A 15871-nucleotide genomic window follows, 5' to 3' on the forward strand; every position below is an offset into this window, starting at 1 on the left:
TTTTTTAGAGATAAATATTTTAGGTTGTCTCCCTGAATTGAAAAATTATTTTGAAATTTGAAATTGCAAGTTTGACATCAAAACCATAATTTTTTGTGAGCTTTTGAGCCTATAGAGCATATATTTTATTTTGTGCTCATTTTATTTTTGGTTTTGAGTATGTCAACTTGATTTGTTATTTTAGAACTTACTTCGATTATGCATATCGAGACCACATTATTGATTTGATATACTAAGATGATAGAGACACTTAGGATTTAACCCACTTAACCTATAAAAAGCTTACCTATTGAATTAACCCTTAGTAAACCCTATTAATCCTAACACATTTTTTCCTAACCCGTTAATGTTAACCTATAACTCATATTTATGTTGTAAAATTATCATTTTTATTGACTCCCTTTTTGTTGAGATTTGATTTGGTTAGTTGCCTAACTATGTTCCATTATTTGAATTGCTGAATTTTATTTAAAAAAATCAATAAAAAATTTGGTTAGTTGCCTAACTATGTTCCATTATTTGAATTGCTGAATTTTATTTAAAAAAATCAATAAAAAATCAAAATAAAATGGAGGAAAAAAATCAAAAAGAAAAAAAAGAAAAAAATATAAAAAATTTGATTGAACTTAAATAATTAGTTTCATATTTTGTTGAAAAGCTTAGTTCCATTTGTGATTATTCTTGTTGATGTAATTTCTTTTAATTTAGCAACTGAATTTTTTTGTCTAGTTTGGTAATTTATCAACTCGATCTAGATTATAATCAACTTTTCTGACCTTTTTCATACTCTTAATCTAGCCCCATTACAACTATGTAAGACCTCTTGATTGGTGTGTCATCTCATTTTATAGTGGTGGTGATTTGATTTTCATGCAAGCATATGGTAATAATATTTCTCGTTTGATTGTTGTGTGCATATAACTTGAACCTTAAACACCTTGAGTGCTTTGAGTGAACCTTAGTGAGGATGTCAATTCTTGTTGAGTTTGAGTTTTAAGTAATTATTGAGATAGGAGAGGTGCCTATGTTTTTATGTTTTAAAAATCGCTGCTTGGATTGCTTGTGTTCTTTAGTGTCATTTGGGTTGAATTTCCAATGTATGATTATCTATAGGTTGTCCTAAAACATGATTGGTGAAAATAATGAATTAAGAAAAGTTAACTTGCATGTGGGTTGGGGATTTTGTTTGAGGATTAACTTGCATGTGGGTTGGGGATTTTGTTTGAGGACAAGCAAACGCTTAAGTGCGGGGATATTTGATAAATGTCAAAAGTAACATGTTTTAGCTTCATTCTTAATGCATTTTTGGATGATTATTCGATTTAAAATGGTGAATTTTATACTCCTAATCCTTTAAATTCATATTTCTATACATAGGAGAGCATTTGGAAGCAAAATGTCAAATTTTTTTAACTCTTAAAGGTCAATTTTTTTTACTAACTTTTAAGGGCCTAAATTATTTTTTCTACAACTTTTAAGGAACTTAAAACCTTATTGTTTTGCTTAGGTCCTCAAAAATGTCAAGGACGGGGTTGGTTACCCCTAGAGGTGACACATGTCCTTAGATGTCTTAGGGAGGATGTTGACGAGTAGGGGAGAGCGAGTAGGACATTGGTTATCTAGATTGTATATTGTGGACTAAGATGAGTGACGAGCACGCGTGTACTTGATAAAAAAACTAGAAAACGGGCGAATCGGACAATAGTGAAAAGTCAAATCTCGAGTCAAACATTCAATATTTTATAGATAAATTGTAACTTAAATATTATACTGAAAATTTTTTGATTCATTCTTCGAACGAGAGTCGATAGATATAAATTGTGAAGCCGAAATTTGTAAACAATGTTATTAAACTGTCGTAATTACCATTAAAACATCCATTGTAACAGCTTTATGGTATTGGGAGAGAATCTGCAATTAATTTATTGAGCATTAAATTGAAAGATATAAATGATAACCTCAAATAGGAATTAGTTTAATAAGCATTAAATTCAAAGATATAAATGTAGAATAAAAGTATTAACCACAAATAACACTAAACAATTAAGTATTCAGATTGTAAATTCTATAAAATTCATAAATGATTAAACTTCATGAAAAGCTAAATATAAAGCCTGTTTTTAAGCTATAAAGTTGAAGCTTTTGAGAAAGAAAGAACAAAAACAGATTCAAATTTTGAAGAATTTAATTCCAAAAATTAGAGATTCAAACAATGACAAGATTGCCAGAAGAAGTGCACTACAACAAGGCTTTTGGATGGGCAGCCAAAGATAGCTCTGGTGTTCTTTCTCCCTTCAATTTTTTCACAAGGTGTTTGTTATTTACTAGATTTTATCATTAAATCTGCGTTTCTTCTTCTAAAGGGTGTTTTTTTAATGGTTAAATTCTATAAAATAATTTAGGTATGGTGTATTTTTAGTGGATTTAGTCCGTTTATCCTAATTTAATAATTTTTAGAAAAAAGATGTGATGATGTGATATATATATTTATTTGGATATTTTTTATACTCTTAAAATATAAAAAAAAATTATCATATCCGTCAAATGTCAATATGTTTATGTAATATTAAAGTAGTTTTTATAAAATAAATCATTTCAAATTATTTGATTGAATTAATGGAAATGAATTTCTCTAATCTTGCAAAAAATTCATTTTATTATCCTGAGGTTGGCTCCTTTGGTATCACCATCGTGCATGCAGCCAACAACCAGACCGACCTAGCGTACTCTAATACTAGTTCTCACCATTGGTGGCCATCACCAGCTTGACTGTATGGCATTCTTTGTTTTCTCGATGACATTTGTGGCGGATGTCGGCATTGATGGCTCGCCGGTGCCTTGTTTGGTGGTTGGGATTTGGTTGTTCTGGTGTGGCTCTTCCCATGATGGTGGGCTTCAATTTTCTGGATTTTTGTATTTTGTTCCTCATTGTGACCTTTATTTGGGTCTTGGGATGTTATTGGATTTGACCCAGTATGCATATTCATGGTTGCATGTGCCGGTGCTCTTTAGTATTGGGTTTTCATCTAAAGTTCATATTATCCAGCTGAAATGGAGGATCTTCGTGTAGAAGGGATCATGCACATTTACTCGACTTCTTTGAATAAATGATTAAAACCTCATTGTATGATAATGATCCCTCCAACATTTCAATTGTTTAAAAGGGGTGACGACACAGACACTTTTTTCTTTAGGGTGTTCTCTTGGTGTTGATGTTGCTTTTTTGGTTTTAGGATCTTTTTGTATTTCTTTTGATGAAATGAGTCTCGACTTTCAATGTGTCCAAAAAAAAATTTATCAAATAATAGTAGAAGGACTAAATATACTAAAACTACATATACAAGGACCTTCGTTACTATTTTACCTTTTTTCTATTTGTTTGCTAAACAAAAATGATGTGAGATTTGCAGGGAAACAGGGGAAAAAGATGTGACTTTCAAGGTGCTTTATTGTGGGATATGCCATTCAGATCTTCATATGGTTAAGAATGAATGGGGGAATTCCATTTATCCTCTTGTCCCCGGGTAACTCCAATTGTCTCCGTTTATATCTTTCGTGTTTATTCTACTGTCTATAAAAATTAATTTAAAATTGTAGTTGCTACTCTTAACAATATGTCTTCAAAGTTTGGAGCTGTGTTCTCTCCCTGAAAATACAATGTCCGTTACCATTGTACCAGCACTTGTACCAACACTTGGTTCTGTTAACTCTTTTATCTTCGTACATTTTCGTTGCTAAGTTACATTAGATTTTATGCAGGCATGAGATTGTTGGTGAAGTGACTGAAATTGGATGTAAGGTTCAAAAGTTCAAAGCTGGAGATAGAGTTGGAGTTGGCTGCATGGTTGGTTCATGCCATTCTTGCGACAATTGCATTAACAATCTTGAGAATTACTGTCCCAAAATGATTTTCACCTATGGGACAAAGTACTATGATGGAGCTGTTACACATGGAGGTTACTCCAACACTATGGTTGTCGATGAACACTTTGTCGTCAGCATTCCTGAGAACCTGCCTCTTGATGCTACTGCCCCTCTTCTTTGTGCCGGTATCACGGTGTATAGTCCGTTGAGATTCTATGGACTCGATAAGCCTGGTTTGCGTGTTGGTGTTGTTGGACTAGGAGGACTAGGCCACTTAGCTGTGAAATTTGCAAAGGCAATGGGAACCAATGTTACGGTGATCAGCACATCTCCTAGTAAGCAAAAGGAAGCATTGGAAAATCTCGGTGCCGATTCGTTTTTAGTCAGCCGAGACCAAGATCAGCTTCAGGTATGTCGTATGTATGGATTATAAAAGCCGAGTCACTCTACGAAATTCACTTGAGACAATTTTAGTAAATTCTTCATCAATACAATCGTGGGACGGAGATGGATGAGGACATCTCAACCTCCGTCCTGTTTCTTTGTCATTCGTAGCCTTATCTTCTTTTTGCATGTTTAGGATGGCATTGGCACATTGGATGGAATCATCGATACGGTATCTACCCAACATCCATTGTTGCCATTGCTTGGGCTGTTGAAATCTCATGGGAAGCTTGTGATTCTTGGTATTCCAGGGAAACCATTTGAGTTACAAGTATTTCCTTTGATTCAAGGTAATTTACATATCTTCAAATTTGAGTCCTGTAATGGCTAATTTCGATGTTAACGGTATAATTTCTGCATCACTGAATGGACAGGGAGGAAATTAATAGGAGGAAGCATGATTGGAGGAATGAAAGAAACTCAAGAAATGATTGATTTTGCAGCTGAACACAACATAAAAACAGACATTGAAGTTATAGCTATGGACTATGTGAATACCGCCATTGATCGCCTTCTCAAAGGTGATGTTAAATACAGATTTGTCATTGACATTGGTAACACATTGAGGCCCTCCTCTTAAAGGTGTTTCCCTTTCATTTAGATATAAAAACCATCGAGACCATTTGTTCAAAAAAAAAAAAAACCATCGAGACCAGTCCCCTTAGTCTTAAATTCCGGTAGTTTTCATCTCCTTTACTATGTAATAAAATTTGTTTTGAGTACTTGAATTGTTTTAAAATTTTCATGTTCAATTCACCAAAAAAAAATTCATTTTCTGATCGAGATAGCCTCTCCTTTTCAAGACTTTTATATGCATTAATTTTTTTTTTATGTTATAAGTATTTCTTAATTTTAATCGAAAATTGATTCAAATTGACTTAATTGATTTAACCAATTGCTTGGTTCAATCATATCAATTATGATGGTTAAATTGGTTTTTTTCGGTGGGCCTATTATCCATTATCAATTTTCATATAACAAACTTAACCAACCAATGCTAAGTAGGTTTGTTGGTTGTTTTCAATTTTTTTTAATTGAATTGTTTTTCTCTAATTGTGATAATTTCTATACTCAATCCTTGATTTTCTTTAAAAAAATTATAGACCCTGTTTGACAATTAGCTGATAACTAATTATAGTGGTTGATTTGACTGGTTGATTGATTCTATTAACTGTTTATTTAAAAGTATTTAGTAAAACTTAATTAATAAATGAAAGTTGATATGTAAAATGACAAATAAGGATATGACCCAATTTATTGTTAAGTATTTATTTGTTTATAATACTTTAGTCTGGTGAAATTATTGAAATAAAACACTATTACCGAAGAATTAACACATATGTTATGAAAATTAATTAGTGAATATTTTTGAAATTTTAAATAAACAAATTTCTTAGTATTTTTTTATTTAAATAAACATTCATTATGAAAATTAATTAGTGAATAATTTTTTAACAAGCATGATCAGATACGTATTTTCACATATGTTATTCCTAATCAGTTGTGAAAAAAATTGTCTATCTCTGCGTTTTTTATTTTGAAGGTTTTAGCTTAAAAAACTCTTACAAACCTCTATTCATCATACACTACAATTAGAAGTTTTGATTATCAAATTTTTAATTTATGTCCAAATTAATTAAAAAAAACTTAAAACTCTATTTATCAAACACCCATAATTTATTTCATAAAATTAATATATGATATACAATCGAATGTTGCCAGAGTAATAGAAATCAAGGCTTGAATTACAATCATATTACCATTAAAAAAGAATTTAAAAAAACAAAGAACAAATCACATTTGATACCATTAATTAATTGTTTAAACTATTAGGCCCTTCTAACCGAATGTAATCATACATAACAGCTTCAAAGGAGTTGTCACTTCTTGTCTGAGTAAGATATATTGTGTTGCTCCCTTTAAGAAATCTATATCCAGGTACTTCAATGCTGTACAATCTGTACAATCCATGAATCCCGTGCCTTGGTACGGCGTTGTCGTAACCGATTCTTCTGGTTGTAAAATGAGGTCGATCGGAATTTGGATCGTTGAATCGAACCTGTAGATGCCAATTCATGAATAAGTGGTTGAAATAGTGAAATAAAGTGAAAAAGATATCTCTGATAAATGATGGAAATGTGAGATGAGATTTATGTACCTCTACTTCTGCAAAAGAAGCTGCTGCTATTGCCATTTGGAGAGTGTAGGTTCCTCTATTGTTTACATCTTGGAGATTGTATTTGATTTGCCATGTTGTTGGTCGGTACCAATCGTCCCCGATTTTCCTGTAATTGATAAGGATCAAAAAAATGGATTAGACAATAGCGGAACATAGCATTAAGTTTTGGGGTTAAGAATTTAAAAAAAAATTAGGGAGTTTAATTAATTTTCTTTTAAATTTTGAGAAAATTAATGAGAATTTTCAAAAATTTTAAAAGGTTTAATTAAAATTTTCAAAGTCAAATTAAAATTTTCAAAATTTTTGAGGGGCTCTTAAGTTACATTCCTAGGATTAGACTAGTCAATTCTAATTTGAACTTAAAAAGTTTAGTCAAGTAATTTGAATCCGCACTTAATCTAATCCAATTTTATTATAAAAATTTGCACCTTAAACTTGATTAGCGCAAACTTAAAAATGATCCAAATTAAAAATGGTTAGAACTAATGACTTAAAATAATCTAAATTCTAGATGATTCGATCTAAATACTTAATTAGAATTCAAACTAGAAATAACTCGTAAATTCTAAAATTCAAATTAATCTGATACAAATTAATCCTATCCAAAATTAAATCCAATGTCTAAATCAACCATGAAAAACATTCGAAGATGTTGATGAAATCAGTGAGTTAAAAAAGTGGCACCTTGGAACATGAGCAAAGAACCAATCCTTTGAATAGTTGCTTGTACCCACAGTGTAGACAAGGTCACTATCACGATAAATATCCGAGTATCGATCCCACAATCCATATTGCCTGAATCTGTTCATTGTAATAATAACATCAAATAGCAAGTTAATGAAAAATTGAAAATTCATGTTGAAATCTTAAGCAAAAAAAGGATTCAAATCTCGACCATGGTGTTAAGACATAAAGAGCTTACTTGTCTGCACCATCATTGGTAATTGAATTGACATATTGTGGGTATGGTTCAGGTATGAAGAACTCGGCCGCTGTCCTGTCTGGAATCCCAATTTCCCACAATGTTGGTCCATTTCTTGGTGGATCATATATAAGTGTATCCAATTCGATCTTATTTTCTGGTATTCAAATATTTCTTTAAAGAACTAATCTGTAATGAAAGTTACAATTGAAAGAGATCAATAATATATGAAATTGACCTGGTTGGATAGTGATATTGAGATCTAATTTGTAGCTTCCAATGAAACCATGGACCCAAGCATACAAATTATACACCCCTGGTCGCACATTTTTTATGTTGAAACGACCAATCTTGTCGGTTTGGGTCCAAAATTGGTAGCCCTGTAGACAAAACAATAACATGATAAAATCAGTTGAATCTTCATATTAAAGTAACGTTTCAACCAAGTCTTTTTGCGAGTCTAGCTATCGGTTTATATTTGACATAAGCTAATAGACTAACTAAAGGACCTGACTAGAATAATACTTTAATTTGAGGGTGTACTTGAAAAGTTTTGAAATTTAGGGACTAATATGTAAAATTTGTTCATAATATTAACCTTTCCTTCTTTTTGCCATGAATCAGCTTCTCCAGGGGGGGCCAATCCCACAAAGGCAGATTTTGCCTGCATTAATTGCTTATCCATGTACCTAAACACCAAGAAAATTAAAGTAAAGATAAGCTTCATGCAATACTAAATTGAATTAGATGAAGATATAGAAGGGCTAACTAAACAAATACCGGTCTTGCACTAGCAGTTGTCCATTAACTTGTCCTCGTTGTTGAGAGTGAGGAAAATCTTCTGATCGAGTGAAATTGTAAGGCCAACTTTCAATTTCTTCACTCAACTAATAGTAAAAAATAAAAATAAAAAAATTAAGAGTTTAAATCGTTATTATAATTAAATATGGAAAAATTTTGGTATTGGTCCCTCTACTATGCTCATATTTGGTATAATTTGGTTTCTATAATAAAACATCATTATTTAAAGTATTAACTATTTTGACTGATTAATGAGAATATAAAAATAGAAAAACCAAAAATAGAGGAATTAAAACTAAAATTTAACTATTTAATATGTTGAAGAGAAAAAAAAAACAGGGACTGAAATTAAAATAGCGATAAAAAAACCTGTCTTTTAGCATCATTCCACAGGATCTTTCGGTGATCATCGTCCTTTAAAGAAGCAGAATTAAGATAGATCAAAACCGGACCAAAAACTTTTTTCCAAGCCTCTCCTTCCTTATAGAATGTGTCGATTTCAGTCCCGGTATAATGTGTACTAACAAACATCTAAATCATGAAAATTAAATCGAATTAAATTTATTTTATGACAAATATTATAAAAAAAATTGTTTGTGTTAGGCTTATAAATAAAATTACCGAAAGAGCAGTCGGACCAACATGAGAAGTAAGGTCCTGTTTATGCGGACCGCCTGTTCGAAACTCATTACTAGGGGTCATTATCCAAAAACCAATGGAATCGTGGTCTGATATCCAACCGTTAAGCTTGTTATCTTTATTCTCAATAGAATATTGGTACTTATCGTCAACCTGTCCTTTTTAAGGCACTTAGTTAGAACATTATTTTACATGCGATTTAATTGTTTTAAAAGGCTATTAGAAAATTATTACCTCTCCTTTAAGTTTTGGATTTGATGGATTTGTCAGTAAAACAGCTTCTTTGAAGTCAAGAGGCTTACTATGACCTTTGACCCGATCTTCACTTCGAGGCATGACTCGTTGTATCGTGTCCGATAACGCCATGAATCGGAACCTAATTCAAAAAATAAAAAATGTCACATACACGTGTACCATATATATATTGTTGTTATCAAGGTTTCATGTATTTTACTTGTCTTCCTTAAGCTTGAAAGCAATCCTTATTTGGTACATATGAGCTTTGGGAAAATCTTCCTGGCGCTCGAAAATGCCGTACATGTAGACCCCTGAGATGCCGCGCCGGACTATGTACCTTTTTTGTATGTTCAAGGGAATTGTCTTGCCATGGTTTTTGGAATTCCATGTTTTGGTAAAGGAAAGCTCTACAATGTCATTAGTTTGTGTTATGACCTCGACGTGTTTGGTTTCTAGTCTGTTATGAAACATTAAACAGTTAAAACCAGGGTTAATTCCACTTGACAATCTCAATTTATAGTTAAAATTTTAAATTAGTTCCTAAAACATGACAACCTCAAATTATCATTAAAATTTTAAATTAGTTCCTAAAACAAAAAATGTTTTAATTTCTAAATGAGGATAGAGTATGTCAAAAAAAAAAATTATTTGGGGTTTAAGAACTTACTTATCATAGGAATCACCATCCCACACAATGTCCCAGTACCTAAAACATAAAATGTAAGTAATGGAAACAATAAAACAACAACGATAATATTACCTTGCGACCGTTATTTAAAACTTAAGAAAATTTGAATACCCTCTATTAGAAATGTGGTTTCTCCTTTCAAGTACATTTTGCATCTTTTTATATTTAATTCCTATCAAGTAACCAGATGGATTCTCGATAGTGACTTCAACAAGTCCATTATCAATAATCACCTGAAATATAAATAAAAAGAAAGTTAATCATAATAATGAAAAAAACAAAAAGCAAAAACAAATTATAAGAACAGTGTAAGAATATTATGAATCTTACTTGGCGATCACTTATGTGTAACCGGACATCATTAGTGTTAATGTCGTTGTCCTTTAGGAATTTTCTGCAATTAATCAAAATTTTAAGTATATGAACAATTGTAAAAAAGGAAAAAGGAATTGAAAAGTTGAACTTTAAATTGTTGTTGGAAAAGTATGACTAACGTATGCTATAATTCTCCAGCTCTTTTATTTTACTTAAACTATTATGACGTTTCAAATGTCTATTCATATCTACACTTGAATTTGATTTCATCGGTTAAAGACATCATAAATAATACTAGAAAAATAATTTGTATTAAAACAAACTGTCAAAGGGAGGATGTGGAACTGTTGAGATACCAACTCTATTACCAAGTTATGGTGGTAACCGGTAAGAATTTAATCTTGCCTTTGTGGTTTAGATTAAGTGTGAAAAAGGCTATGATGTCCCTAAACCTATAGCCGAAGACTCAATACTTTGTGAAACAGACGAGAAAACAGCGATTTGGATTAAACCCAAAGTCGAGCAGGAGGCAAAACTCAAACTCGAACCCGAAACAGAAAGTGAAAATATGTGGGTGGGGGTGGGGTGGTGGGGAGAAGAGATTAAGGAAGAACCTGGCATGGATTTCAGTAGAGAAAACAGAGAGAAACAGTGATAATTGAATCACCATTACCATCCACAAAACAAGTTTTCTTCTCCAATGGCTCATGTTTACCACCTTCTCCATTATTTACCTTCAATGGATTAATCCAACTGTACAACCACAAAATAAAAACATGCAAACCATGAAGACGAAGATTCCATTATATATCATTTGTAAACGAAAACTAGTTAAGGAAATAACGCTTTACCAGAGTCAGCGTAAAACGAAAAACAAATCAATGAATTCTAATATCTGTGTATGTATATTTATAGTTTTTAAATGGCGAAAGAACGACTCCTTGTTCGTTTAGTATTAGAATTATGATTGGTTTTTAATATATTTTTGGTTAGGTTGTTTGACCTTTGACTCATAACTACGTTTTAAACCAGAATTGGTATATTCTAGGTTCAATTGCAAAAATTAGACTAAATCGAATAAATTTTAAAACCTAAATTTGATGTCTCTAGGTGAACAATTAGATAAGTGAGACTAAGAGAAGAACCTATTAGGAATCAATGTGATTGTCCCAATTTAGTTTAGTGAAGTTAAGAGATAAACTGGACTAAATTGTCTAATTTGATAAAATGATTAATGAAAGGTAAAATTGGACCAATTAGGAGTATGAACCCTTTAGATCCCTAATCCAAGAATTAACTAGAAACATGTATGTCAACCAACCACTTTAGCTCTTTAAATTGATTTTTGTGCATTGTTGATTGTTTTACAATTTAGTCCTTCTAAGTATTAGACATTGTAATTAATCATTGATAATGATTTGTCGTATTATAATACTTAGTGAGTAACCGGCTAGACTTTTATTTGAATGCATTCTCATTGTTAATCACCTTATCACCCGAACTCCCCGTGTTTCTTTGTAACATAAAAATATTACAACTAACCTGTCACACTTCTAGATAACCATTATATATATTTTTATTGTATTTATGTTGATTCTCTTTCCCTTGGTGCATGCACGCCACTTGAAATTAATGCTAACAGCCACCTGATAATTAATTCTAACAGCTTTAAGATTAAGCCGACAATGATTTAGATGATTTAATGCAACTTGCAATTTAAGAGCTCCATGAATGAGGATCCTAATAAACACCTTAAACATTTTTTCTGTAACACCCCTAACCTGTCTCTGTCATCAGATTAAGATTACGAAGCATTACTGTACAAAATAGAATATTCAACATTGAAATAGAATTAACATGCAATTTATATATTAACATTTGATGACATAATTAAATTATAGCATAATTAACTTTCGGGACTAAACCTAAATGCCTTAAAAAAATAGTTTGGAAATAATCAGGGACTTATTTGAAACAAATCAAAAATTTCATGCCAAACTTGAGAATTTTCAAAATAGAGGTCACACGGCCGTGTGAGCATTCGAACAATAAGACACAAGGCTGTGTCCCGGCCTGTGTGTCTAACCGTGTAACTCACTGACTTGAGTCATACGGCCGTGTCATAGGCTGTATGTCAGATTGTGTGAAACTTGCACATAAATTAATATGACACACGGCCGTGTGACCCAGGCCATGTGCAACAAAAAGTGCCCCTTAAACAAACCATTTCAAATTCAATTACTTGCATCGCAATGCACACCATATCTAACCTATTTCATATGGTTAAAAGTATATTCAAAGCATAAAAAACATGCCAAATTCTCATCCAACCTATGACTAACTAATATGTCATCAATAGACTCTCCAATTCACACTCCAAAACCATTCATGAACTAAATTACAATATCATATCTCAATCATATATCATAAATACCAAAAGATCATTTCTTTTCAAATTATACCATCAAAACTTACCATTTTTGACAAGTAAAATTAAAATGATCATGTCCATAAAATTCTAAACATATACAAGCCAAACCAAACTATATATATATAATACTAGACACAAGAAGAGCCAAAATACACCATGTGATCAAACTACACAAGCACTTGTTACATGTCAAATCACATGTATCATTTAATCATTTCAATGAACTAAACACATATCAATCAACCATTTCTTTCATAATTTCAAAAGGCCATGCCCAATTAGTAACAAAAGATATTAAAACATACCAAAGCTTGACATAACCCAAAGCATACCAATTTAACATACAACCCTATACATGTCATTTATAACCATAGGTTAAAACATTAAAAAAAAACCAAAACAGATCGATGGATAGTGTGATTGTGCTCTGACGATGTTCCCAACTGATTGAGTTTTCTGATGACCTACAAAGAAATGAAATAACTAACATAAGCATTAAGCTTACTAAGCTCGTATAACATGAACTTAGTCTTACTGAACATAAAAAAATTAAACCATTGAAACATGAATTCATTTATATGTCAATTGCACATCTTTCATTTCTATACCCTTTCTATACACACATGTTTCAAAGGTTAGCAAATGAAACAATAAGACATATAAATACAACCAATCTTGAACGTGCGTAATAAACTTTGCCTTCCAAATTCCATTTAACACTTAATTCACCATCATCAAATCCTATATCAATTCTTCACAACATTAATTTTCAATTTACAAATAATAACTATGTAACCTTCCATACATATATTCGTATTATTCCATTAGTCCTTGATTACCCAATGTACCTAATGAAATAACATCGAATACTTAGAAAATACTCATATATCTATTTTACTCTTTAAACCCTCCGCAAACATAACTAATTAACATATTTAAAGACTCATGAAACATATAATTACAACAATGCATTTATATTCATCACCAAACTATACTAGTCAAACATTCATCTCATATTCCTACTTGTGATACATATCTCACCTGAAACATATTTCCTGAATAGCGAACGATTGAAGGATGAGATACCTTTTTGTTAATATCTTTTTCAACCTTTTCATTTATATCCTTTCAACCTTCTTCAATGGATTGTTTATACATAATCAACATGGATCAATCTGTTTTTGGCACCTAATGCTCAACAGATAAACTTAACAAAGTTTCGCGCCCAATGCTAGTCGGACAAACTGACGATAGATGTGCCCTACACTAGTCGAATAAATCGACAATGTTTTGTACCTAGCGCTAGTCGGATAAACTGACGATATCAAATGTGTGCCCAGCACTAGTCAGATAAATCGAAAATGTTTTTGTAACACCCCTTACCCATATTCATTACCGAAATAGGGTTACATAGTATTACCACACTTATTACACAGTTAAACATACATTTCTCATGCATTTTCAAATTCCAAGTAAACATTAATCAAAGTCATCCACATTGTCCCTAATACGAGCCTACAAGGCCTAAAACATGCATTCGGAGTGGTTCAGGACTAAACTGATAACTTAGAAAACTTTTAGAAAACTTAGAAAATTTTTCATAATACAGGGGACACACGCCTGTGTCACAGGCCCTATGGACATTTGAAATAGGATCACATTGTCGTGTCTCAGCCCGTGTCCGACCCTGTGTAACTTTTTGACTTGGGTCACACGACCAACACACACGCCGGTGTGGCTAGCCCGTGTGCCCAAAAAAATGGCCACATACGCCCATGTGTCAGGCCGTGTGTTAGGCTATGCCAAACCTGTAGGGTATACTAACTTATGCCACACGGCCAGGTCACATGCCAGTGTGTGAGGCCGTGTGGAGCATATTGACTTGCTTTCTAATTAAACACTAGGGGATAGACGGACGTGTCACCTGGCCGTGTGTCACACACGGCTGAGACACACGCTTGTGTCTCTGCTCGTATGGAAAAAAATAGGTTATTTGCCAAGTCATTTTGCTCACCCAAATAACACACACCTTGTAACACCCCCTACCTGTATCCACTGCCGGAATAGGATACGAGGCATTACCGGAGTTTACTGAATATTTTCAGATAATTCTGAGTCATTTATTATTCATATTTTGAAAATAATCATAACGTCTCTCTATTGGGCCCTCAAAGCCCCAAACATACATTAGAAACCAACCGGAATTAAATCGGGATTATAAAAAAATTTCGCAAAATCTTAAATTTTATTTTCATCTAAGTACTTACTATTTCAATGCTCCTTATAATTAAACATGTTACCATTCAATCAATAGTTTGGCACTTGTCTAAGCGTCAAACAACATCATTGTTAGTATTCTTGCACATATTTCATCTAAATTCAACATTGATATACTTATTTTCTCTACATATTGCACTTGAGTTTAATAATAGTCTCAACTTACATAATTTCCTTGTATCAACATATCAAAGATAATCATATTTGTAACATATCATGCTCTTACCGTTTCTTCATAAGCATATATCATTCATTTCATTATATCAATATTTCATGCTCCATCATTTCCATATATTTTATGTATATTTATTCCGGTAATAGTTTATATCAAACTTAACATAAATTATATTCAATGTACTTATACTTATTTCGTTTATCTATCTTCATAATTATTTCATACAACTATTTTGTACATATATTTCCATATGACCAGTTCTTGTAAACATTTCACACAACCATTTCATATAACCATTCGTCATCTGATACATATTACCTGAATATCAATTGTTCAATAGATGTCATAGCGTCTCCCATCCACGGTCTTCTTTATCTTTGACATGATGCCATAGTGTCTTTCAACTATGGTCTTACTCATTTTCTGTCATGTTGCCATGGTATCTTTCAACCATGGTCTTATTCTTTTCATATCACGTTGCCATGGTATCTTTCAACCATGGTCTTATTCATTTCATATCACGTTGCCATGGTATCTTTCAACCATGGTCTTACACATTTCATATCAGGTTGCCATGGTATCTTTCAACCATGGTCTTACACATTTCATATCAGAGAGCACACTCCCGCGAACCTCATCCTTACAGTGGGATTACCAGTCTAGGCTAAATCCCCTGTAATATAAACTCATAGAGTATTGTCGGGATTACCAGTCCAGGCTAAATCCCCTGCAACGACAATTACTCTAATGAGCTTGGATCTGAATTACCAGTCCAGGCTAAATTCAGACCCTGATTCGGATTACTCGTCCGGGCTAAATCCATTTTACACATATTCTTCGGGAGGGCTATATCAGGATAGGATCACCCATCCGGGCTAGATCCTTTTTACCGTCAATTC

General features: G+C 32.4%; 2 protein-coding genes across 2 annotated transcripts; one reads left to right on the forward strand and one right to left on the reverse strand.

The window, feature by feature from the left end:
* Nucleotides 1–2117: 2117 nt before the first annotated feature.
* LOC107940605 (probable mannitol dehydrogenase) lies at nt 2118–5030 on the forward strand. Its single transcript, XM_016874045.2, has 5 exons — nt 2118–2310; nt 3411–3524; nt 3760–4273; nt 4445–4598; nt 4683–5030. Exons 1-5 carry the CDS (start codon nt 2213–2215, stop codon nt 4886–4888), a joined length of 1086 nt encoding a protein of 361 aa, XP_016729534.2. The 5' UTR covers nt 2118–2212; the 3' UTR covers nt 4889–5030.
* A 947-nt stretch (nt 5031–5977) lies between these two features.
* LOC107940604 (probable rhamnogalacturonate lyase B) lies at nt 5978–10897 on the reverse strand. Its single transcript, XM_016874044.2, has 15 exons — nt 10704–10897; nt 10105–10168; nt 9886–10007; nt 9754–9792; nt 9304–9543; nt 9084–9225; nt 8832–9002; nt 8580–8741; nt 8190–8296; nt 8008–8098; nt 7648–7789; nt 7410–7566; nt 7172–7288; nt 6467–6593; nt 5978–6367 (listed from the first exon to the last, which is right to left on the reverse strand). Exons 1-15 carry the CDS (start codon nt 10814–10816, stop codon nt 6122–6124), a joined length of 2040 nt encoding a protein of 679 aa, XP_016729533.1. The 5' UTR covers nt 10817–10897; the 3' UTR covers nt 5978–6121.
* Between the last annotated feature and the right edge of the window lie 4974 nt (nt 10898–15871).

The sequence above is a fragment of the Gossypium hirsutum genome, chromosome A02, assembly GCF_007990345.1.
Source record: "Gossypium hirsutum isolate 1008001.06 chromosome A02, Gossypium_hirsutum_v2.1, whole genome shotgun sequence".
Lineage (NCBI taxonomy): Eukaryota > Viridiplantae > Streptophyta > Magnoliopsida > Malvales > Malvaceae > Gossypium > Gossypium hirsutum.